At 28.0% G+C, this 26,416-nt stretch overlaps 7 protein-coding genes across 7 annotated transcripts; 5 read left to right on the top strand and 2 right to left on the bottom strand.

The window, feature by feature from the left end:
* Positions 1–685: 685 nt before the first annotated feature.
* On the top strand, positions 686–3,398 carry PmUG01_08046700 (asparagine synthetase, putative; the record flags this gene model as incomplete). Its single annotated transcript, XM_029004642.1, has 2 exons — positions 686–765; positions 1,667–3,398. The coding sequence occupies 2 exons, from the start codon at positions 686–688 to the stop codon at positions 3,396–3,398; spliced, it is 1,812 nt and encodes a 603-aa protein (XP_028861311.1).
* Positions 3,399–5,640: 2,242 nt separating this feature from the next.
* Positions 5,641–5,979, top strand: PmUG01_08046600 (60S acidic ribosomal protein P2, putative; the record flags this gene model as incomplete). Its single annotated transcript, XM_029004641.1, has 1 exon — positions 5,641–5,979. The coding sequence occupies one exon, from the start codon at positions 5,641–5,643 to the stop codon at positions 5,977–5,979; it is 339 nt and encodes a 112-aa protein (XP_028861310.1).
* Positions 5,980–7,063: 1,084 nt separating this feature from the next.
* Positions 7,064–8,641, bottom strand: SBP2 (SECIS-binding protein 2, putative; the record flags this gene model as incomplete). The annotated part of the gene is made up of 1 exon (XM_029004640.1): positions 7,064–8,641. One exon carries the CDS (start codon positions 8,639–8,641, stop codon positions 7,064–7,066), a length of 1,578 nt encoding a protein of 525 aa, XP_028861309.1.
* A 1,202-nt stretch (positions 8,642–9,843) lies between these two features.
* On the top strand, positions 9,844–11,926 carry PmUG01_08046400 (YTH domain-containing protein, putative; the record flags this gene model as incomplete). Its single annotated transcript, XM_029004639.1, has 7 exons — positions 9,844–9,898; positions 10,148–10,275; positions 10,553–10,629; positions 10,871–10,960; positions 11,112–11,196; positions 11,322–11,395; positions 11,620–11,926. The coding sequence occupies 7 exons, from the start codon at positions 9,844–9,846 to the stop codon at positions 11,924–11,926; spliced, it is 816 nt and encodes a 271-aa protein (XP_028861308.1).
* An 876-nt stretch (positions 11,927–12,802) lies between these two features.
* On the bottom strand, positions 12,803–17,684 carry PmUG01_08046300 (conserved Plasmodium protein, unknown function; the record flags this gene model as incomplete). Its single annotated transcript, XM_029004638.1, has 3 exons — positions 12,803–17,064; positions 17,220–17,526; positions 17,661–17,684. The coding sequence occupies 3 exons, from the start codon at positions 17,682–17,684 to the stop codon at positions 12,803–12,805; spliced, it is 4,593 nt and encodes a 1,530-aa protein (XP_028861307.1).
* Positions 17,685–18,634: 950 nt separating this feature from the next.
* On the top strand, positions 18,635–19,643 carry PmUG01_08046200 (50S ribosomal protein L9, apicoplast, putative; the record flags this gene model as incomplete). Its single annotated transcript, XM_029004637.1, has 3 exons — positions 18,635–18,821; positions 19,004–19,255; positions 19,489–19,643. 3 exons carry the CDS (start codon positions 18,635–18,637, stop codon positions 19,641–19,643), a joined length of 594 nt encoding a protein of 197 aa, XP_028861306.1.
* A 2,905-nt stretch (positions 19,644–22,548) lies between these two features.
* CDPK3 (calcium-dependent protein kinase 3, putative) lies at positions 22,549–24,973 on the top strand (the record flags this gene model as incomplete). The annotated part of the gene is made up of 5 exons (XM_029004636.1): positions 22,549–23,520; positions 23,769–24,260; positions 24,475–24,549; positions 24,694–24,792; positions 24,929–24,973. 5 exons carry the CDS (start codon positions 22,549–22,551, stop codon positions 24,971–24,973), a joined length of 1,683 nt encoding a protein of 560 aa, XP_028861305.1.
* Between the last annotated feature and the right edge of the window lie 1,443 nt (positions 24,974–26,416).

The raw sequence follows: 26,416 nt of genomic DNA, 5'->3' as shown, positions 1-26,416 counted from the left end.
GTTCTAAGTTCAGAGTTATCATAATTTATGATCAATAAACATAAAAAATAAAATAACGTGCTGTTATAATATATTTATGCATATATATATATATATATATATAATACTTAAATGCAAAAACATACGATAGGTGGTACGAACTCATGTATGTTGAAGCTACAGATAACTAAGAAGGATAAATTCATATTTAAAAAAACGTTTTAAAATATATAATTTTATCAGTGCGAATGAGGTACATACATATATATATATATATATATTTAAAAGCGTGCATACATATGTTTAAAGCAGTTAAAAAGAAACAAGCTAAAAAGCTAAAAGATAAAATGTAGTTGATAAATGCTCAAAAAGGTACACATACAGCACGTTCATAAATGTATATATATATATATATATATATATATATTTTTAAGTATTATTATTTAAATATATTTAAACCTTTTTAACAATAACGATGAACGCAAAATTAGTTCTTTAATGAATGATACTTCCCCTTCCCATATATGGAACTGTCACCATATCAGCGTTAGAAAATAAGCGAAGTTGTTCAATTGTTTTTTTTTTATGTACACAGTTACAAAATATACATGGAGATCCTATTTAATCAATAAATAAAAAAATTATAAAAAAATATTAAAAATTATAAAAAAATTATAAAAAAAATTAGTGCTCACTGTTTTATAAAATGTGCGGTATATTAGCAATTTTTCACTCAACTATCGAGAAGCATCGGCTAAGGAGGAAGGCCCTTGAACTGTCGAAAATGTATAATTACAAACAGTAAAAAATGTAACATAAGCATACGTACATAAAGGAATACAAAAGTACAATAATACATGCATACATATAGGTGTAAATGTACATTTTTTTTAAGTACACTTGATTTACATATGCGCGCTGAAGTAATAAATGTAATATGCATAAACGTAACCACGTTGCTTATTTATCGAAAGGGGTGCTTTCAAAAGGGAAAAAAAAAAAAAAATTTTCATATATAAACATATTTTTTTTTTAAATTTATATATATATATATATATATATATATATATGTATGTATTTATGTATATATGTATGTATATATGTATGTATATATGTATGTATATATGCATGTTTATATGTATGTATATATGTATGTATATATGTATGTATATATGTATGCATATATGTATGTATATATGTATGTATAAAAAATTATGTATTTTTTTTTTTTTTTTTTAATATTTTCACCCTCTACATTTATTTGTTCTCTGATTCTTTGCCGTATCTCCTCATTTTCTTCATCCTCCCCTTTGTAAAAATGTATGTCATTCCGGGGATGGTCATGTCCCGAAGTTGGCACCGTTTATCATTGATAAATGTGAGATAACTTCAGGAATTAAGTTTTAATATTTTGTAGATATAAATCATAAAAAGAATGTTTTTTTTTTTTTTTTTTGTGTATATGTGCATTTGTGTATGTACGTTTTAGTGTACATGTTATTGATTTTCCCCATTTTAAAAAAGCAGCTCGATCGTGTATGTGTTTGAATTAAATTATACGTATAATGCGCAGTGCTATTTATGCACCGCAATTTATGCACCGCAATTTATGCACCGCAATTTATGCACCGCTATTTATGCACCATTATTTACGCACCACTTTTTGCGCACCGCTATTCATGCACAGCTTGAGACACCGGGGACCCGACTGGAACGGCATAGTGGTCGAAGAAAATGATGATGGCACAACAAACGTACTAGCCCACGAGCGACTAGCAATAGTAGACGTTCTTTCAGGGAATCAACCATTATATGATGATGAGAAGGAAATATGTTTAACTATTAATGGGGAAGTATATAACCATATAGAATTAAAAAATTTAATTAGTGAAGACATTTTAAAGAATTTAAAAAGTCATTCAGATTGTGCAGTTATACCAAATTTATATAAAATATATAAAGAGAAAGTTCCTTCAATGTTATATGGAATATTTGCAGGAGTTATAAGTGATACAAAAAATAATACTTTTTTTGCTTTTAGAGATCCTATAGGTATATGTCCACTTTATATAGGATATGCAGCCGATGGTTCAATATGGTTTGCTTCGGAATTTAAAGCCTTAAAATATGATTGTATTAGATACGTTTCTTTTCCTCCTGGTCATTATTATTTAAATAATAATAATAGAGGAGAATTTGTTAGGTACTTTTCTCCTACATGGTGGGACTTAAAGAGTCCAATACCAAACAATAAAGCTGACTTAGAGCAAATCCGTTTACATTTAGAGCGCTCTGTATTGAAAAGACTAATGGGAGATGTTCCTTTTGGAGTTTTGTTGTCAGGGGGGTTGGACTCGTCCATTGTAGCTGCGATTATAGCGAAGCATTTGAAAAGTCTAAACAGAGGTAGTCACACAGACAGTCAAATTGGCAGTCATATTGACCATAATAACTGCGCACCTTTGAGCAACAGCAATGATGCAATTGGTCCAAATAAGTTGAAGAGCTTTTCCATAGGACTAAACAATTCACCTGACCTAAAAGCAGCAAGAGAAGTAGCAAATTTCTTGGGCAGTAACCATACAGAATTTCATTTCACTGTAGAGGAAGGAGTCGACTCGTTACATGATGTTATTTATCATATCGAAACGTATGATATTACAACAATACGTGCATCTACACCTATGTATATCTTATCTCGATTAATAAAAAGTAGTTGTGTAAAAATGGTTTTAAGTGGTGAAGGAGCGGATGAAATATTTGGTGGGTATTTATATTTTCATAAGGCTCCTAATAGAGAAGAATTTCATAGAGAATTACAAAGAAAAGTACATGACTTACATATATATGATGTGTTACGAGCAAATAAATCAACTATGGCATTTGGAATAGAAGCTCGTGTTCCTTTCCTTGATTTAGAACTACTAGAATTAGTTATGAATATTGATCCGCAAGAAAAAATGTGTACAAATAATAGAATAGAAAAAGATATTTTAAGAAAAGCTTTTTCTGGTTATTTACCCGACCATATTTTGTACAGGCAAAAAGAGCAATTTTCAGATGGTGTAGGTTATAACTGGATTGATGGATTAAAAGAATATGCAGACAAAAAAATTTCTAACACTCAATTTTCAAGAGCACCTTTTCTTTTCCCATATAATACTCCAAAAACAAAAGAAGCATATTTGTATAGATGTATTTTTTCCGAATGCTTTCCTGAACAGTGTGCTCAAGAATCAGTACCGGAAGGACCATCCATCGCATGCTCTACTAGCAAAGCAGTTGAATGGGACAAAACGTTTAAAGAAAATGCTGACCAGTCAGGTAGATCAGTCCTAGGAGTACATACAAACTGCAAGCAGTTTGAAGACGTGAAAGTAATGCATATACTCTCTGATGAAGATCGAAATTTTATGTAATCATGTCAAGTGCGAAAAAGAACACAAAAAAGTGTATGCTTTTGTTGGTTTTGTGCACGAGTTTTTTTATTTTTTTTAGGGGGAGAGGGGGGGATTGTCCACGTAGGGGTATGATATATATGTGCGTTCATACGCGCCCATTTGCTTGCGATTTGATATTTGGAGACACATGGTATTTGTGCATTTGTGCATTTGTGCATTTGTGCATTTGTGCATTTGTGCATTTGTGCATTTGTGCATTTGTGCATTTGTGCATTTGTGCATTTGTGCATTTGTGCATTTGTGCATTTGTGCATTTGTGCACGTGTATGTATTGGTGTACATGTACTTTAGAACGTACATATGTGCATGCGCCCCTATACATGGATATTTTGTTTCATATTCCAACTCCATTTTTTAACGTGAAGAATCAAAAATTAGTATTAATGAATTACTCCCTTTTTTTTTATTTTTCAAATTTCCAATGTTCAAATTGATGTAATCTCGTACTGCTTAGTACTTACAGCTTGCAACATACCGCATACCTCTTAACCATTTTGGCATTTAAAGTATATGCTGTATATATAAACTTCGTTTTTAAAAAAAAAAAAAAATTATATAGTCGTAAACCTATTTTTACCGTATGATATATATGGCTTTATTTTTTTAATATTAAAATAAATTTTTAATGGAAAACAATAAGGGCTTAAAAATGGAATTAAAATAGGGGGGAAGCGAAGTATGTATGCTGTATATATATATGTACGTATGTAAATATAAGCATATACATTCATATATATATACATCGCTTCCCTTTTATGTGTAATTATGAAACTATGGTAAACACAGAAAAGCCAAAAGGCGTTTTTAATCATAAGCGTTCTTTGCAAAATGATCTTCATTTTTTGCAGCCTTCGTTAGAGTGTTAATAATGTTATATATACATATATACATATATATATATACATATATATATATACATATATATATATATATATATATGCGTACATACATTTATATGGGCATTATTAGGAACGCTTACTATGTATAGCACCTGTACTTTATTAACCATTCACTGCACTTTGAACACCGAAAAAAAAAAAATAGCGCATAATATTATTTAAGCTATGCTTCGAGGTTTATACATACATATGTATATGCAAATGTACATATACAAATATATATACATATATATATGTATGTACCAATATATGATCTCGAAAGAACTGCCTTAATAATATTTCTACATGTTATAGTCTCTTAACCCCTACAGTATTAAGCGCTTCGTAAAACTTCTTAATCTTCGTAAACTTTATAAACTGCATAATTTTAAACTCGTATGCATAATCGCATATAACAGGCGAAAAAAAAAAAATAAATATAAAAATTATTCAGTATTTAAATAAAGCAAAAAATAAACGGCATATCACATACATTTGCTTACACTTACGTAATCGTACATATTTTTTCTCATCATTGCAGATAAAATGTTCTACCCATTTTTACGTCATTATATATTTATATTTATTTATTTTATTTATTTTTTTTTTTAATTTTAAACAAGTAGCAGCTGTTATTTATTAATTTTTTAATAGGAAAATAAAAATAGTACAAAATAATTTTTTTTACTTTTTATAAATATTTTTTTCGCTGATTTACAAGGCTTAAGAAAAATCCTCTCTTTAATTTTTGAAATAATACACAAATAAGAAAAATAAAATTTTTACTTATCCATTTTGTTTTTTCTCATCTCAATACATTTAGCTATTAAAAGGTAAGAAGAATACGAGCCTTCTTTATGTTCGCATATATGTATGTATGTATGTATATGGGCCTTCCTTATGTAGTACACTTTTTTTACAGTACGACATGTTATATTTGTTTAAGTGTATAGTATGTCGCTCGTGTTACAAAATTAATATAATTTTATAGTGCCTGAGCGCGCTTATATGTGTACATACATATACACTTATATATGCGTACCTACGAACATATACATACATAAGTACATAATGATAAAGTGCCGGCTGTGCATCCCCTGCAGTTACTGCGTAATGTACGTGTGTGATATTTAACCTTTTTTCATAATGCTCTTTTTTTAAAACTTTTAAAAGGTTAATAAATGAACGCGTGCATATATAAACTTATGTGTAATATTATGTTCATATTACATTCGTACATGTTACAACAGTTTCTATTCTTCAAATATGGATTTATGCAAATTTTTTTTTTTTTTTTTTTTTTTTTTTTTGTAGGAGGCAAAATGGCCATGAAATATGTAGCAGCTTACCTGATGTGTGTGTTAGGAGGTAATGAAAACCCAGGAGAAAAGGAGGTTAAGAGTGTACTAGGTGCTGTCAATGCAGGTGTAGAAGATGAAGTATTAAAGAATTTTATATCATCTTTAAAGGGAAAAGTGTATCATGAATTAATTACTGATGGATTAAAGAAACTGCAAAATATTGGAGGTGGAGGAGGCGCTGCTGCCGGTGGACCAGCTGCAGCTGAAGCAGGTGAAGCGAAGAAAGAAGAAAAGAAAGAAGAAAAAAAAGAGGAAGAAGAAGAGGAAGAGGACGATTTAGGATTTTCTTTATTTGGTTAAAAGTACAAAATATTTAAATCAAGTATATTTCCCTTTTTTTTTTATCTATATATCTTTATAATGCGTAGTTTTTCCTTTTTTTTTTTTTTTATACATACTTTATAATGTTAATTTTTTTCTTTTTTTTTTATACGTATAACTTTATAATGCACATTTTTTCTTTTTTCTTTTTTTTTTTTATTATTTATTTATTTAACGAAAAATTAACATTGTAAATTGCATGTATATGTAAACATGTGTTTATGTGTTCATAAAACTGTAGCAACTTTATAAAATGGGCGTGTTGAAATACCTCAACTCTTAAGGAGGGAAAACATATATACATACATATACATATATATATATATATATATGTACTATATAGTACACCATTTTAAGATTAACAATTAAAATTTTAAGAAATAAAAAAATTATTTCATAATTGATGGAAGCTTATATAGAGTTCGAAAATACTTAAATGCAATTTTGTTGGAAAAGAAGCAAATACCATTTCACTGAATGGTAAACAACAGAAAATTCAGTTTGTTGAAAAAATGTGAGTGCAAATATTAGTACGTGAAAATGTGTATAAGTCTATTATGTATGTGTCTACATTGCATGTGCATATTTTAAATATATATGTGTACGTGTGTTATATGCATACGTATGCTCAGGTTTACATGTACTGTACATAATTTCCAGGACCTTAAAATATTTTTTGCACATACACAAATACAAATACAAACACACACACATACACATACACACACATACACATACACACACATACACATACACGTACACACACATGAACAAAAAAAAAAAAAAAAAAAAAATAAATTAGGCCAAGATTGGGGGGGCATAAAAAAACTAACTCAATAAGAATAGAATGAATGTATTAAAAATTTCCTAAAATTGTATACATGTGGTTACTCAAAAATACGAAATGAAAATTCTTTTCACTCATATCAAAAAGACATAAAAGAGGATAAAATAGAATGGTAGTAATGTATCGGAGAACATGAACAGCTAGCTAAAATTTTAAAATGTTCAAACGTATTTTAAAGTAATAAAAAAAGAAAAAATAGTACATAGTGCACACAGATTATTTGTATATTTTAAGGGAACTTGCCAAGTTTATAATGCTATTACATTCCTTTATATACGAGTCGTTATTAACTATACAAATGATTGACTGTCTCGATTTGTTTATGCATTTACCTAGCAAGTTCTTGCTTAAGGCAAACACCAAAGGAATATTTTTTTCTTTGCATTTACAAATTATTTTAAGAATTATATCATTAAATGTGTTATTTAGCATTGGTTCAATATTTGGAGCAACTAAAACTAACTTTGGTTCGTTTATACATATATGCTTATAGCTTTCTTTTAAACCTAAGTAATATCTTTTCTTTTTTAATAATAACAGCTTTTCATGGGACTTGGAAATTTTTTGTAAAAAGTCTTTAACCAAATTATTCAATTCGTCCGTTATCTCATGATCAACATATTCGTTCATATATATTTTTTTTTCTATTTTGCTTACAACTATATAATTTAAAATTTTCTCATTTTTTAGTATATCTTTTTTCATTTGTTCTTTATTCCTATATTCAGTAATTATCTTGCTATTCAGGGAATTTTCCATCTCTGTATTTATAACTTCTTCCGTGTTAAAGTTAATCTCCTGCACCACACAGTTGCTTATCTGATTCTTACCATTCCCCTTCTCATCCTTTATGTAATTATACCTCACAATTTTATTCTGCTGTCCGTGGGTAGTTGCTTCACTACATTTATACTCCACATTTTGTACATTTTTTTTTTTGTAATAACATGTAGATGACGTATTTTTCCTCTCATTATGTACCTTCTTTGTATTCTTTTTTGCGTACTTTACGTATTTCTTATTCCAAAGGAGGATGATTTTTTTTATACTACTCACTTCTTTGGCAATGTTCCCATTACTGCTTATTATTACATTATCATCTTTTTCTTCATTTTTATAAAAGTAATTGGTTAAGAAATACCTTTTTTTTATTTTATGCCTTTCCTCAAGGGAACAAATTTGCTTACCCTTTTTGAGATAAAAAAGGACACAATGGTTTTTTAACTTCCATTTTGTTTTATTTTTAAGTAAATAAAAATACGCGTCTTTTTCACTACTTGTTAAATTTTCTTTATTTTTACATCTTTGCATTAAATCATGATAAATGGTATTTTTGACTTCTTTTTCTAAAATTATCATTCTTTTTAATTTCAATTTTTTTTTTTTTTTTAACCTCTTCGGTAAAAAATAAATATTCCCTTTTTCTTTTTCAGTATCCAAAATCTTGTATAAGTTATCAATCAGTTTTTTTCTATTCTTGAGTTCTTTCCCTTTTTTTTTTTTTTGACTAGCCAATATACGCATTTTTCTTTTTTTTCGTTGTTCTTTCCTCTTTTTTTTATCACTACTAAAAGTAATTTTTACACTTCTATTTCCTATATTTATGTATCTGTTATTTATTTCTTCTTCATTTTTGTAACGTTTATTTGTATTCGTTATGCTTCTTAAGTTTTTCGAAGAACTCATTTGTATGTTCCTCCCTCCCTTCATATTAACTAAATTACATTTTGTGCGCAAGATGTGTGTATTTTCCCCCATAGTTTCTACATTATTTTTTACGCTATATGCTTTCATTGTCATTACGTTAAATCTGACGAGTAAACCACTTTAAATGTAACATATCGTCTGCCGCTTCATGATATTTATGCATGTGTCTATTTTGTTAGACTACTTTGGTATATGTAATTCTTTATTATGCTGATTTTTTTTTTTTTTTTTTTCTCTACCTTTTTTTCCTTTTTTTTTCCAATTTTTTTTTTTTTTCCCTATATATGCACTTTACTCAAAGCTGAATTTACAAAATATTATACTGCAGCAAGTAGACAACTATTTTTTGGATCACAACGAGGGGGGCAAACAAAGTTTATATCGTTTCATTATTTCTCTTTTAAGGATAGAAGAAAACAAATTAGCGTCAAAATTGGTAAAACGGGCGTGGTAAAATTGTCGTCGTAAAACTGTCATAGTATAATTGTCAAACTTAGTAACACTAAAATACAAAACGGTGAAAAAGATGTTTTCCTTATTTTACATTTTTATATTTGCTCATTCATATATCTTAACTACTTTTTTCATTTGCATACTATGCTACACATGCAAAAAATCTATAAAGTTTTTCGTTAACTGTAACATATATTCAGTTATATAAAATTACATTTATGTTGATTTTTCATCTTACATTTATGTGTTTGTTAATTTTTATAATAAGTATGTCAAACCTTCCAAAATGAGAATTCCCAAAAAATAAATATTATTAAACAGATTACAAAGCCTACATGTTCGTTTTTTGTTCTTTCATTCTTTTTTAATCCCTTTTTTTTTTTTTTTTTTTTTATACTTTGTAAGAATTTATAATACGCACGGATGCTGACCGAGGTGCAGAAAATATGAAAAATGAATTGTTTTCCTTTTAAAAAGATTATAATTATATAATTACATTATTATTATATTATCATTATATTATTAATAAATTTTACGAAATGTATGGTTTGTTGAGAAGGAAGGAAGTGCCATTCATTTTTATCTTATTTTATCTCATTTTATCATATTTTATTTTTTTAATTTTTTTTTTACTTTATTTTCATGTATGGAAAAAGTTAAAATATAAAATTGGAGCTTCTAATTTTTCATGTAAATCGAAAAAAAGTTTAATGTAAATGCTTTTTTCCAGAAAGATATTTTTTCATTTTTTCTTCTCTTCTTTTCTTCTTTTCTTCTTTTCTTCATTTCTTTTTTCTGCTCTCTCGTTTTTCCATTTTTCCTTTTTTTATTTTACAATGAATAATAGTTGCTCTGCCTTAGTGCCTCCATTCCAGGATGTCAAAAATTTATGTAAAAAACAAGAAGACTAAACATGATGTATATATGCACATATGTATTAGTATTACGCATTTATGTGCACAAAAATGAAGTGTATAGCTATATTTTAAACTGAGTGTATATATATATATATATATATATATATATATATATATATATATATATATATATATATATATATTTATATTTATATATATATATGCGTGTAAATAAAACGTTATACATTTGAAATGCCACTCCTTTATTTTCACGTAATGTTAGACTCACGTGCAAAAACTAAGTTTTTTCTCATTAAGAGCTCTTCAGACAAAAACATTTCAATTTCTTTAAATTTTAATATATGGGCAACAACTCCAAAAAACGAAAATAAATTCGTCACTGCTTTTGTGGTAAACCATATGTAACATCAAAAAATAATAATTTTCAATATTGAAAATATGGAAATTATTAAATGCGTATATATGTATATATTATATGTACATACATACGAATACATACATACGAATACATACATACATACATAAATACATACATACATACATACATTTTCTCTACACCCGAAAAAGATATTTGATGTCCACACATTAATGACATACTTCTTTATTAATGCATTAAATTAATATTTTCTTAAATTCATAAAAAAAAAATTTTACCTTTCCATGTCAGGAAAATGACTACGTCGTTTTAATATTCTCCGTTAATGGAAGTTCTAAATTTTGCGGTTATGCCATTATGCAATCAAAGTAATTTTTTTATGTTTCTTCCTTTTAACTCAATATCATAATTGTTTATAATTTTATTCTTACATTATAATATATTTATGTTGGTCAAAGTAGTGCCAGTAATAATGTTCCTGCTCAGGCATATTCATTACGTAACGGGTCTGATGTGTATGCACATATGTATATACCGCACATTTATATATATGTAAAAATATATATACATATATGCGTTCATGTTCACTTCCCACACCCCTTAATGTAGGCCTGGTATGTCAAAAAACAATCATGTTTATTTTTATTATGACGACAAAATATTTCGGGGGAGAAACTTCGACATCCAGTGGATTAGAGTGTAATAAAATAAAAATAAATAAGTAAATAAATAAGTAAATAAAATATTAACAGTAAGAATAAGAATAACAATAACAGGAATAACATGAACTTGTGTATACGCGAAAATATCAATGTAAATACATATATGCTATTCACCCTTGCAAATGCAGAGTTGACGTAGCTTTCCAGGAAGTGTCCCACTTGAAAAACAGCTTGAATGAAAACAAACCAATAAAAGTTGGTAGAGATGGTCAGGTAATTTTATAACGTAAAAAAATATGAACAGGCAATGCAAAAGTGTAAATTAATTATGCGCATGCAAGGTAAAATTATGTAATTACAAAAATAAGCTATTATGTGTGTACCTTTTTTTTTTCTAGGAAATCGAACAAATAGCAGGAATTAAACTGTGTGAGATATTTGAAGCGAAGTTTGTCAAAATAAACAATATAGCGTAATTAACTGAATAGTTATGTTAATGTATATGTGTGTATATGCATGTGTGTATGTATGTACATGTATATGTACATATTTATACACACGTATTACTGTTTTCCGAGAATTGTTCTTGCGCTTTTTCGTATATTTGTTTCATCGGTCATAAGATGACTAACCATTTCAACAATATGATATTCCATATATATATTTTTTTTAAATTCTTTTTTCTTATATACACAGAGATACGCAACCTAAAAAAAACATACAAACAGCACAAGATGTTAATGAAAACAATTCAGTAGGAAGTCCATGTACGGATGAAAAAAAGCAGATAGGAACATTGAGCCCTTCAAATAATAATTCAAATACAAATTACAACCCCATTCGAACTATACAAGAAGAATCGCAGTATAATTTATTTAATATATATAACCCAGCTTTACACATTTTCCCGATAGATCTGACAAACATGAATTATGACGAATATATTGATTTGTATGAAAAATCCCTATTAGTATGGCAGCAAAAAATGCTACAGCTAAAATAAAGTCCGAGATTTGTGAAGCACTAACATACATATGTATATATATATTTAGCGGCCTAACTCGTTTTTTTATCTGTGTATATTTTGATATATCCTTGCTGCTTCCTTTTTTTTGTTTTTTCCATATTATTTGTCACCCTATTTAACCCATATAACTTTATATACTAAACCGTTCATAATGACTGAGTACTTTTTACTAGTGTACATAAGCTGATATGTTCATATATTTTTTTGCCTGGGAAAAATAAATTTTTTTTTTTTTTTTTTTAAATTCACCAAATGGATGATATACTGAAGTTTCTTTTTAAGTTTATCCTTCGATAAATATGCCCATTGTACATATTTATATACATTCATGTTATACATTTTTGTTTGTTAATTAATTTTTTTTTTTTTTTGGTTCCTACTTCTGTCTTTAGCAAAATTTTTAATTTTCATTACAAAAATGTCAACAATTCGCACATTGTTTACGTGCTTTTATTTATCCGTTGTCTAATCAAAATTTTGGCATAAATGCATTTATTTGTGAAAAATTTCCTTCTACTTGTTAGTACCTTTGCCAATATTTCACTCTCTCCCTATATATATACTCACGCATATACGTGTATATGTGTGTATGTATACTCATCTGTGCGGTATTCGTACCTTCTTAATATCAAGTACTCACAGATTCACACGTGAAAAACTGTAACATAAAAAAAAAAAAATCTATCTGCGCAAAAAGCAAACCTTAAAAATTAGGTTTAAAAAATGTAAGCAATTAGGAGTATATATTGTCAAAAATAAAATGCATTCCTCCCCTATGTCCTTATTGCAAAAAAAAAAAAAAAAAAAAAAAAAATGTGTACAATTTTAAAAAGGCGAAAGAAGGGAAAATAGCTAAACCTTTCCCATTACAATCTGAGTGAACGAATTGTAATTTTTTTCGTGCATTTCGAAAATATGTGAGTTCATGTGGTCAAATATATTTTCCTGCAATTGCTGCACAAATATATCACAAAAGAGATACTTATTTTGATTTATAAAAAGAAGGTTTGCAGAAGGTACGTAAATGTCGAATATGAATGGACTATCTTTCAAATGAACGTCTGTCAAAAAAGATGTTTCTTTTTTTTTTAAAAAATGTAAAATGCTATATTTGAAAGTATTATTTTCCTTAACAGTGGTAGTGTTAGTCATCTGTCTGTATCCATTTTTTTTAACAGTATTAATTAAATCGTTGTAAAAATCTGCTACATTTTTATATTTCCAGAAGAGAAGATCGAAAGAAAAAAATTTTTTTATCTTCATCAAATAAATAAGTTGAGCTAACAAAATATGCCAAAAGGAGTTGATATTTTTATTCATTAATAATATGTATTTATTTATTTCACTAAAAATTATACAAATGTCATTTATATAATTTTTTTTATCATATAGTATTAACAGAAAGAGATAGCTCACAAAAAATTCAAAATTTGAATATCTATTTAAAGTCGATTTAATATTATTAATTATTATTTCAATATTTCCCCTATTATCAAACTTCTCACCCATTTTACACACATTTAAAATATCTTCTGCTTCATATCTTTCTCTTTCTGCTAAAAAATGGATGTAACATTCGTAATCTCTTTCATCATCAAAATTATCGTTATGCACCAACTTTTCATCAATAATATTGACATAAAAAAATTCGTACTTTCTTATAATGCTATCTGTATTATTATGTCTTTCTTTCCTTTTTTCATTAAAGCGAAATAAAGATCTAATTTTTTGAAAATTATTGCAATTTATAACATTCAAACTGTTGTCACAGTGTGCACTTTTTATTATCATATCCTTCCAATATTTAATAACAACATTATTTCCTTTACTTTTTAAATACAAATTTAATGAAAATAAAAAGCAGCTTTGGAATATGTCAGCTATATCCTCATTGCTCAAATGGCACACAATTAAATTTATTAAGCAGTCCAAGTCAAATACGTTTTTTCCCCCCCGTATATTATAAACATGGTCAGGATGGTCAGGTTGGTGAGGTTGATCAGGATGATCACGCCTATTACTCTCTTCATATCTGTCCAGTTCTTTTACAGCATCGCTTTCATCAAATGTGCAGTCAGTCATGGAAATTGCACAGTCATTCATATTCTCGCATATGTACCCCCTTATGATTGATTTAATTTTCCAACTACACAAATTTACAACTTTTTTTTTATTTTTATTAAAATACTCTTCTGAAAATGTGTATTCCCTTCTTTCTCGTTGACTTATTTGACTATAATTCATATTTTTAAGAATGTAAAAAAAGAAAAAGTAATGATATATATTCATCGGTAATAAGAAGTCCTTTTCGAATAGAAGAAAAAAAAAACGTAAGAAAAAAAAATTATTAATTTCAAAATATATAAAATTATCAATAATTATCATTAGTAATAAGTCCACAAAATTTTGGACTGTATTATATTCAAATTTGTTATCCTTTATATAGCTACTTATGGTTGACAAAGGCATATACCTTTTTAACCCAAAAAAGTTGAAATGAAAGTTGTTCTTATTTTTTTCAGTCATGTGGTTTCTTTCCATTGGTTCAGTTTCATCCGTGTTGACGCCTCTCATACTAACATCTTTCACATGGGTATGATCCGCGTCGACATTCTTCATATTATCATCGATTGGTTGATTTCCTTTGAATGAGTTATCTCCTCGGTACATATGCTTCTTCTCACTTGAACTGTAATACACAGGATTGTCAATGAAAAAATCATTTATACACTCGTAAATATGCATGTCTTTATCACCCTTCACCACTGAATCAAAAAATTTATTTATGAATATGCAGAATAATTTTACCACCTGTTTGTTTATCATTAGGATAATGTTTATATCGAAATATTTGTCATATGTAATTTTGTGTATTTTCCTTTTTTCTATTATTGTTCTATAACACATGTATTCATATATTTTTAAGTAGTCCTTTGTTAGGTGCCCTAGGAGGGGGCTGCTTAGATGAAACATGTTCACATGACTGTCAACGTGTTTAAAGAAGCGTTGTTCGTTTTGTTTGCTAATTCCAGCTCCTCCTCCTTCAACTGCAGCTTCTTTTCCTACTAAACAATTATCACCATTTGATGACAGGAATCTCACTACTTTGTTTTTTATCTCACTGTAAACAATTCCGTAATCTTCTTTACGTTGCTCCGAATTAATGGAATCATTTGTGTCCACTGGTTCGTCGTAGTGGTGTCGTGCGGATAACGTTTCCCTTTCACTTTGTGCTTGTCTGTTCATGCATATTTTGTAAAAATTATACTGCCTCAAGATGTAAAGCACCACTACATTGTCACTTAATGAACCATTCATAATAATTTTCATAATTATCGATTTTATAAATTTATCATAACCATTTATTAATGATCTATTTTCTTTTAAAACATAAAATAATTTGCATAGAATTTTTTTTAAAATTTTTATATTAAATTTGTTAAAATTAAATTTGTATATATAAAGAACATATTTCTGTAATAAACAGTTATAACAAAATATGTCGGTATAGTATGTCATCTTATCAGCTAATGGTAAATTTGTTATGTACTTTTTCTCTATATAATAATTTTTAAAAAATGCATTTGCTATCATAATGAATAAAGAATTTTCATGCAATTTTAATAATCTTACTTGTTTTAAGTAGATTAAAAATTTCTCTTCATTTAAAATATTAAGTCCATTTTTCATTTCGTTCATTAACAAATAAATATATTCATCTTTAAACAAATTGCTTATAAAATTATTCCATATAATGTCCACACTTATTCTTTCTTTGTTTAATAAAATATTTTTAAAAACTTCCTTAACACATAAATTGTATATGCTCTTATACAATTTTAGTTCCCTTTCACTCACTGTTATTTCTTCCCTTCTCCACGCTGTCCTATTTTTTCTGCATACCTCCTCCTCCCTCACATTATATACGTCATTATTTACACCATCATTTATCTCATTTAATTGAAGATCATTTTTATGGATCCCTGTTTTGTTACTAGCTGTATGATGGGTACTACCATCTTCTCCCTTCTTATCTACATCCGGAACATCGGAAAGAAAGTTTACTTTATGCGGAATATTACCATCATAGCTTAACGAACAAACGACCAAATTTTCGCTTACATCCATTTTATTCCTTTCCTCTTCCAATAAGTCCTTTCCAGAACGATAGCTATCTCCCAACAGTTGAGGTGGCGCATCTATGTTCCCTCCCCTACTGGATATACGATTCCCTGCTTTATTTATCCCATTTAGGTAGTCAAGATACCTTCCCTTCTTCTGTATCTGATCTCTTATTTCAATATCATCGAAACTGTTAAAAATGAAGTATTTCTTTTCATTTTTATTTATCCTGAACAGGTTATTTATAAAAGTGCCTATCTCTCTTTGTGCTCTACTCCCCCCACTGCGTTCGCTATTTCTTCCACTACGTACTCCACTACGTACTCCACTACGTATTTCACTACGTACTCCACTACGTATTCCACTACATACTCCACTACTTATTTCACTACCTATTTCACTACGTACTCCACTACTTATTTCACTACGTACTCCACTACGTATTCCACTACTTCCAATATTGCTTCCTCTCAACAGAACATCCTCAGACTCAGTATGCACAAAGTCCTTCCAGAATAAATTACTCGTATGCGTTAATTTATTTTCGTCCTTATGTGCTTCACTCTCATAAGACAAGTCATTCCTATGCTTAATAGCATTTTGCAAATATAAATATTTTAAGTAAATATTTACATATCGAATTAAAAGCATCAGTTGTTCAGTTACCAACAAATGTCGATGAAAATATATGCTCCTTTCAATCTTAACTAGAGAATAATTCATGTTAAAATAAAATAAATGAAAATAAAACAAATATTTCAAATTGTTAATAAAATTATTCTTGCTATGATATATGTATTTATCAAATAACAACATCATGTCTTTATAATTTTTGTCTTTCCTTTGGAAATAATATAATACATATAACATTTTTATAACATCATTTATATCTTCATTTATGTACTTATCACATTCAATGAAATTATTTTCTTCACATCTGCTCAACTTGTAATTCATCTTATTCAGCAGGAAGGACATTTCGTCATCAAAGCCTGTTAAGGGGGAGAAAGAGAATTGGGGAAAAAAAAAAAAAAAAAAAAAAAAATATATACATATATATATATATATATACGTACATAGGGAGACAGATTTCAAGATATAATCAAATTTACGTTAACCCGCACGAGGGCGCGGTGTTCCCAATTACCTATGTAATAAAGGAATATTATTTGCCTGCAATATAATGACTGACAGTGCATAGTGCCCTTCTGAACAATTTGCTTTAATTTGAAGTAGCAGTTTTCTGCTTTCAATTTATTTACAAACTCATCCCATACATCCTTTTCATTAAGTCTTGACGGAATTGTGTGATATATATTTCTTAACAAATTCAGATACTCTTTTTTCCTTTTGATCTCGCTCACATTTTCCTCATAATTATTAATATATGTTCTTATTTTTTTTAACTTGTTGTCCTTTGTCCTAGCTACTAGTGTGTGCACTTTTCTTCCTACCTGAGTGGAGCACAAGCAAACGATCACTCACAAATGTGAATACGTATGCATGTGGAGATGGGCGTGAGTAAATGCATACGTAAGTATAGGGGTATTCACGTACGTATTCATGCGTGTGTGCAGTATTTACTCACTTGTGTAAGCATAACTGCCAACATACCAGTTCAACTGCTGGTCAGACAACGATTCTACTCTACTCATTTATTTTAATTTAACCTGGAATATTTTCACCTTTTTCCACATTGATTATTTGAGTAAAGAATTAGAAAATATTTTCCTTCACTTAAATTTAATTTCACATGACCCTCTGTTTCATTAAACTTGTCCTAACATATTTCATAAAATCTTTATGTATTTTAACCCCTAAAATATTAGGATACATTTTTTTTTTTTTTTTTTTTTTTTTTTACTAAAATTATATTTATAGACTAATTTTTTACGAACAATTTGGATTAAAGTGCCTATAAAATGTGGAAGCACAAACAGAGTGAACAGACTAAGCCATTTACAAAAAATATATATTCCATTATGCATAATACTCGCAATACGTACAATATGTGCAACTTTGAAAAGCGTATGTATTAAGCTAATTCCTAAACATTCATAAAAGCAGTATAGTTGAAATGTAAAAAGAAAAAAAAAAAAAAAAAAAAAAAACAGTAACCTGCTTTCCTTTTTGGTAATAGTAGCAATCCTTTTTTTTTTTTTTTTTTTTTTTTACATTAATAGAACAATTTAATTGAACAAGATACGTGAACACGCAAAGTGAACAAGCTAAGTGAACACGCGAAATGAACCCATTAAAATAGCACTTCGCTCCTGCTACCTTTTTTTTTCTTTTCTATTTTCATGTTCATTATCTTTACCTGTTCGAGCTTCTGATTTTTAATTTCTTTGTTTATTTTATTTTTATGTAGTTTGACATTTTTATTTCTTAGCAAATTTTCATTTTTATTACTTGGCACATTGTTGTGGTCATACGTATTTATTTTGAGAAATAAAAATAAAAAATGAAGAATGTGTTAAAACTAACAAAAGATAAAGAAGTCACCTACAGCGGAAAATGCAATGAAAAGAACTATCGTTCTGAAAAGATAAAAAGAGAAAAATGCATTGCGCTTTTTTTCTTTTTATTCTTTTCTATTTATTATGCTTACCATTATCGCCTGAAGGATATATAACACATGATATAGTAAAATCAAATTCTGTGTTATATGCAGTAAAAAAAAAAAAGAAAAAAATACCTAAAATGGTTCACATTACTGTGAGCAGTGACAATGAAATAGGGAAAAAAGGTTAATTAATGAAAACAAAGAGAAAAAAGTTCTTGCATAGCCTAATGTTAACGTTACGTTTCCTAAGTGGGGGTACATACACACATGCATATGTGCACATATACATATATATATGTATATAGGTAAATCTGTACATATGTTTATCTATGCACATTTTTATTTATTTTTTTCCATATAAATAGGGCAAATAAAGAAGGTAAAACTGTCCCACGCCTTCAACTACATTATACCGCAAAAGCTTGGATATCGGAGTACCATCGACGAACTAGTCGAAAAGGAAAAGAATGAAAACACACTTAGATATATAGACGAAATAAAAACAAGTTTTCTATGGGAGTATAAAAGGAGATTGAATGGATTAAACATTCCTTTTGAATTTAACAAAGACGTAAAAATTGTTGTTACCCAAGAGGATATACTAGATTATGTAATTTGTGCATATTTGCACCATAAAACAGAAATGGGCGAAAAAATGTAGACTTATAAGTGTACGAGTTTGCGTATGTGCACACATATACTTATGTATATGTACATATATACATATCTTTGTATGTACATGTGTATCGTTCGTTTTGTGTATATTTTAATTTTTAGTTCCGTTATGCATTCACGTTTTTTTTTTTTTTTTTTTTTTTTTTCAATCATCTTTTTTTTCATCAGCTTTTAGGCAGAGGATTAATAAGAGAAAACGATGAGTTGTACGATAAAATAAAAAATAAAAAAATAAAATTGGTAGATTTTGGGACCTACCCAATAATATATAGGTTTATGAATAATATTAACATCGACATTACGGTTCATATTATTAAAATAAATGATTAGTTGTTATTATGGATTTTTTCATACGGTTTAATAAGTAAGGAGAACTGGGAGAAATTTTAAAATGTTTGATGCAGAGCTTACTCGGAAATATATGAAGAAGCAATCCGCGTTGAGACAAACAAGTATAACAAAAAAAAAATGAAGAAAAAAGAAATATATTAATGTATATCAACTGAAAATTTTTTTTCATTTAATATTAGCCATTACTTTGTGTTATGTTGTTTCTGCTCCATTTTGTTTTATTTCATCCCACGTTGATTTATTTTACTCATTTTTGTTTCATTTTACTCATTTTTGTTTCATTTTACTTATATTTGTTTCATTTTACTTATATTTGTTTCATTTTACTCATTTTTGTTTCATTTTACTCATTTTTGTTTCATTCTACTCATTTTTGTTTCATTCTACTCATTTTTGTTTCATTCTACTCATTTTTGTTTCATTCTACTCATTTTTGTTTCATTCTACTCATTTTTGTTTCATTCTACTCATTTTTGTTTTATATTATTCAAATTTACTGTATTTTATTATACTTTATTCTTTCTGAACAATTTAAGGGCAGCTTTTTGAAGAACTAAATGCTACTCAACATAAAACATTTCACTTAATGATATCTAATCAATAAACATGTTTTGAAAATAAGGAGAATTAAAATAAAACACAGAATAATCCTATAAATGTGATATGTTTCGACAAAATAAGCATAAATGATACGAGTACGTTTGCACATATATATTATGCTGTTTTAAAAAAAAAAAAAAAAAAATTTCCTTGCCATTTAAGCTGCTTCAATCTGGTACATATTTTGAAGAAAAAATTATTTATACAATATGAATAGTAATAATTTTTAAAATAAAATATAAGCTAATAAAAAAAAAAAAAATTACGTATCCTTATTTTTGGTAAACATTAATTTCCTTAAGACATATAGAAACATTATGCATAATCCAAGCCAGTATTAATGATAAATAAGAATGAAGTGTTTTCTCTATTAATGTAACTACAAAGAATACTTTCAAATGTAGTTTTTTGGGTGATACTCAGAAAAATGATATGCGAATATTAACTATAGTGTTCATTTCTGGGAAACAATAAGCCTAAATGTGCTAACCTTTTAATGCGTAATACTACCTTAACAAGTCAACATAATATTCGCGGACAATTCTGAGCATATCATAATTTTTCATAACATTTTTCATAACATTTTTCATAACATTTTTCATAACATTTTTCATAACATTTTTCATAACATTTTTCATAACATTTTTCATAACATTTTTCATAACATTTTTCTTAACATTCTTCTTGTCTTTTTTTTTATAATATCATGACTTTTTTCTTATCTGTCGTTTTTATGTTTTAACATTTTTCTTGTCTTTTCATATTTCCTCTTATCTTTTCTTAATTTATCTTATCCCTTTCTATCTTTTCTTTCTTTATCTTTTCTTTCTTTATCTGTTTTTTTTTTTTTCTTTATGCACCAAAAATTGGCTAGTATTTTTTGTAGCTAAATATTTTTTTTTTTTTCGAGCTATATTTTTAGAAAACAGCGTACATCCTACTGATCTATCCTTTTGTACAATTTTTTTACATAAGGAAACTCATATTCTTATGAAAAAGTATTTACACTTTTTGAACAAGTTGTTTTAGCTATGAGGATTAATTCTATTTGTACTATAAAAGTATTTAAGACAAGTTCAAATATCACAGAATTTTCTTGTAGTTTCAGTTATATATAGGCAACCTGTAAATTTTTTTTTTATTTTTTACTCCCGTGCCCCCAAGCACATAATTTCAATTATTTTAATACCATTTATTTTAATATCATTTATTTTAATATCATTTATTTTAATATCATTTATTTTAATATCATTTATTTTAATTTCATTTATTTTGATATCATTTATTTTAATATCATTTATTTTAATTTTGTATACTTTAATTTCGCTTATTTTAATCTCGTACACTTCAATTTCGTATACTTCAATTTCGTATTCTTCAATTTCGTATACTTCAATTTCGTGTACTTCAATTTCGTATTCTTCAATTTCGTATACTTCAATTTCGTGTACTTCAATTTCGTATACTTTAATTTCATTTCAATTTCTTGTTAATTCTTTACTTTTCTCCTTTTTTATTTTTTTTCCCAAATGTCTTTGAAAAGATCCAATTCTCCAATTTTTTAAATATTACTTACGCAGTAATAGCAGTAGTAGTAGCTTTTTTCATTTGAAGACTTACTTTTTTTCCGCCATATGGATTCACCTTTGCTTTTCTTTTTAAAAATATGATATTTTTTTTCTTAGTGATTTTCATGTGAGCATAATTCACGCGCATATACATTATATATATATGTATATGCTCCCATGTATATGCACAAATATGCGTCTTTTCGTTTATGCGTTTATATATATGTATACATTTACAAAACCATATTTTGAAGAGTCCTTTTTTTCGTGAAATATCAGCATTATATAGTAACAATTTTTTCAAATGGGAGAATGTTAGGGAGGGGATGCAGAGTAGTCTTTAATTTCTTTTGTTTATATTTTAATTTCTTTTGTTTATATTTTAATTTCTTTTGTTTATATTTTAATTTCTTTTGTTTATATTTTAATTTTTTTTGTTTATATTTTAATTTTTTTTGTTTATATTTTAAATTTTTTTTTCTTTTTCTTTGAGCGGCCGCGTATAAGCCTCGCATAAGTATCGCACAATTCTATATAAAGATGTGTACGAGAACAACATTTCTATGATAAAAAAAATAAAATAAAAAAAAATAATATGCTTCAATAAAAAAACACTGTTCTCTGCTTAAATAAATAAAAAAATAAATTGATAAGAACAAATTGATAAGATCAAATTGATAAGAACAAATTGATAAGAACAAATTGATAAAAACAAAATGATAGATAATAAGATGAACGAGTCATACACAAAACGAAATAAGCACATCCGTGATAACGGAACTAGAAATAAGTCGAAGATATACAAGGAAAAAATAAAGAAAAAAAAAAGCTCCAATAAATGCATAAAAAATAATAACGTTCTGTATGAAGACAGCAAAGGAACAAGTACTAAAGAAGAACTAATAGACTTAAAGTTAAAAGAATCAAAATTGGGCGAAAAACAATTTAATAAAAGTGCAAGGTATAAAGATACTCTAATCAAATCGATGAAAGGTGAGGATTTCAAATTTTCAAGAAGAGGATTTATTTTAAGTTTTTCAGGAAATTTAGATGATTTTTATAATTTATCAGAAGAACCAATAGGAAAAGGTACATATGGATGTGTATATAAAGCAACAGATAAAATGTTAAAAATTTCAAGGGCTGTTAAAGTAGTATCAAAGAAAAAATTAAAAAATATACCACGATTTAGACAAGAAATTGATATAATGAAAAATTTAGATCATCCAAATGTAATAAAATTATTAGAGACATTTGAAGATGAAGAACAAATATATTTAGTTATGGAATTATGTACAGGTGGTGAATTATTTGATAAAATTGTAAAAAAAGGTTCCTTTTCAGAAATATATTCTTCTTTTATAATGAAACAAATATATTCTGTATTAAATTATTTACATATTCGAAATATTTGTCATAGAGATATTAAACCTGAAAACTTTTTATTTTATGATAAATCACCTGAATCGTTAATAAAAATCATTGATTTTGGTTTGGCATCTTACTTTAGCGACATAAATTTGGAAATGAAAACAAAAGCTGGTACTCCTTATTATGTTGCTCCTCAAGTGTTAGCAGGCTCCTACGATTATAAATGTGATATATGGTCAACCGGTGTGTTATTTTACATACTTCTGTGCGGCTATCCCCCCTTTTATGGCGAAAGTGACCATGAGATATTAATTATGGTAATAAAAAAGGAAAGATCAAAAGTGGGGAGACATAATGCACTGTTCAACCTTTTCTATGCAAAGTTTTCATTATTCCCCTCTTCTAGTTTATATAAGTTCATCTGCCCCTACAACTTGTCCTAATTTTACACTTAGCATGCACCCTCGCGGTATAGCGTATTTTTCTGTTATTTCCTGTTCTCATCTCTGCCTTACCGCATTAGTGCATTTTTTTTTTTTTTTTTTTTTTTTTTTTGTTTGTGCAGGTGAAAAAGGGGGAATATAATTTCAAGGGGAAGGAATGGGACAACGTAACACAAGAGGCAAAAGATCTGATTAAGTGTTGTCTTACCATGGACCCAAGGAAAAGAATAAGTGCAAGTGAGGCTCTGAAACATCCATGGTTCAAAAAGAAAAAAGGGGCATTTAATTTGGATGTTAAAATGGACATACATGTACTGGAAAATTTTAAAAACTATGCACTGTTATTAAAATTTCAAAAACTGGCTATGACAATTATAGCTCAACAAAGCAATGATTATGATTTACAACAACTCAAATCAGCTTTTCTTCATTTAGATGAAGAAGGAAAAGGAAATATCACAAAACAACAATTGAAAAAAGGTTTGGAAAGTAGTGGTTTAAAACTACCCCAAAATTTTGATAGGCTTATCGATCAAATAGACAGCGATGGAAGTGGCAGAATAGACTACACAGAATTTTTGGCAGCGGCGCTAGATAGAAAAAAGTTAACAAAGGTGCGTTTTTACCATATATTTGCCGCTTTTTTACCTCATATTTTCTGCGTTTTTGCCTCTAACTTCTTTATTTCTGTGTAAAACAGAAGTATGCAAAAAGGCACAAGAAAATACGTCTATGTGCACATATGCACGTCAATGTATACGTTTACGTATATATAGCCGTACTCTTATGGTCACTCATAGGAGCTTCTTTATTTTCTTTCCTTTTTAGAAACTAATGTACTGCGCCTTTCGTGTGTTTGATGTAGATAATGATGGAGAAATTACTACCGCGGAATTGGCACATGTGAACACTTCACTGCGCACTTGTGTTCATATTGTGTTGCATACGTGAATGTATACACATATATGTATGTATGTTTGCCCGCTTAGACGTATGAACATCCCATGTACGCACATTTATAAGATACTTTTTTTTTTTTTTTTTCAGATACTATATAATGGAAATAAAAAGGGGAATATAACTGAAAGAGACATTAACCAAGTTAAGAAAATGATAGGCGAAGTTGACAAAAATCATGACGGGAAGGTAAACTAAAGATTAAAAAAAAAAAAAAAAAAAACAATTTCATGTCTAATTTGTTCACTTAACATGATTTATATATAAATATTCCTCTATTCCTCTATTCCTCTGTTTTTCCGCTTTTTTTTTTCTTCCTTTTTAGATCGACTTTTACGAGTTCTGCGAAATGATGAAGCTAAAGTATTAGAGAAAGAAAGTAAAAAAACGACCTGAATAAATCAAATAGAACAGAACAATGATGTTTCTTCTTCCTTTGACTATTACTCTTCTTATTCCTCTTCCTCTTCTTCTTTTTCTTTTCTTTTCTTTTCTTTTTTTTTTTTTTTGTTGGCATTCGTATATATTACGCACAACTGCGCTTCACTATTGCAGTTAAGAACACATATTTATGTACATAGGTGTATATACGTGTGTTCGATAACGACTTTTTTTGGTAATTAGTGCATCCTCTGTGCTAGCACATGAGTAAGTAATAGTATTTGCATTCACAGCCCCGTAATTTTTTTTTTCATAATTTTTTCACATTTTTGGCGCTCATATTTTACGCCTATTTTTTGGCACATTTTTTATGCACATTTTATGTAGTTTTCTTAGGCATTATATGCCCCTTTAGTTTGATGCCGAAGCGAATAGTGCGAATTCTTTATTTACATTATTTATGTCCTTGTCTTCTTCTATTGTTTCCCCCTTTTTGTTATTTTTTACTTTATTTAATAGCTCACTTTTAGTGTTTATATTTGCTGCTCGCTCGGTCTTTACTTTTTTTACTCGCTCAGTTTTTACTTCTTTGTTTTCTTCACTTTTAATTTTTTATTCCTGTGTTAAAAGACCCTTCCGTTTTTCTTTATTAACTTCAACTTTCTTTCCTCGCACAACACAATAATTAAATAATGAAAGGAAAAAAAAAAAAAAAGTTATATGCAAATAATAAGCAGTGTGTTTTTCCCGCAAGGGGTAAAAAAAAAAAAAAAAAATATATATATATCTATATATATATATATATATAATGAGTGCAAGCCACTTTAGAAATATGTTTGGACTAGCAGAGGGGGGAAAGGAATGAGGGAGTAAGGAAGTAAAGAAGAGCGTCTTAAGGAGACGTACATATATACATGTATAAACATATGCATATGCCTGTACTTCCCATAATAATCATTAACTTAATGACGATACACTTTAGCGGCTTACGCAAATAATTTTTGCCAACTTGTAGAAATAATTTGTTTTATTATATTAGCACATTTTAATCAACGCATTAGAAAAAAAAATTTCGAATGAACATCCTCATACAAGATTAACTTATCAATATTTTCACCAAAAATATGGTAGACATTTTGAAAGTTTTGACACCTTCAGTTATGTAATATATCTGTTGTATACATACATGCATCATACAACATAGTAACAAAAAGCATTTCCTACATATGGGGCCATCCCAACTAGAGAAATATAATTTTTCACTACTCGTAAAATTAAAAAAAATAAAGCAACAGGGAATGGATATGTACCCGGTTCACCGTATTTTTAAGCTATATGTATATAATTATACATATATATATATATTTATGTACATATTCTCCCTCCTGCTAAATCTGTTTAACCTACTTTTGAGAAGAGTATATTCATAAAT

This window comes from Plasmodium malariae (assembly GCF_900090045.1).
Source record: "Plasmodium malariae genome assembly, chromosome: 8".
NCBI lineage: Eukaryota > Apicomplexa > Aconoidasida > Haemosporida > Plasmodiidae > Plasmodium > Plasmodium malariae.
This window is presented reverse-complemented; position numbering and strand designations above follow the sequence as displayed.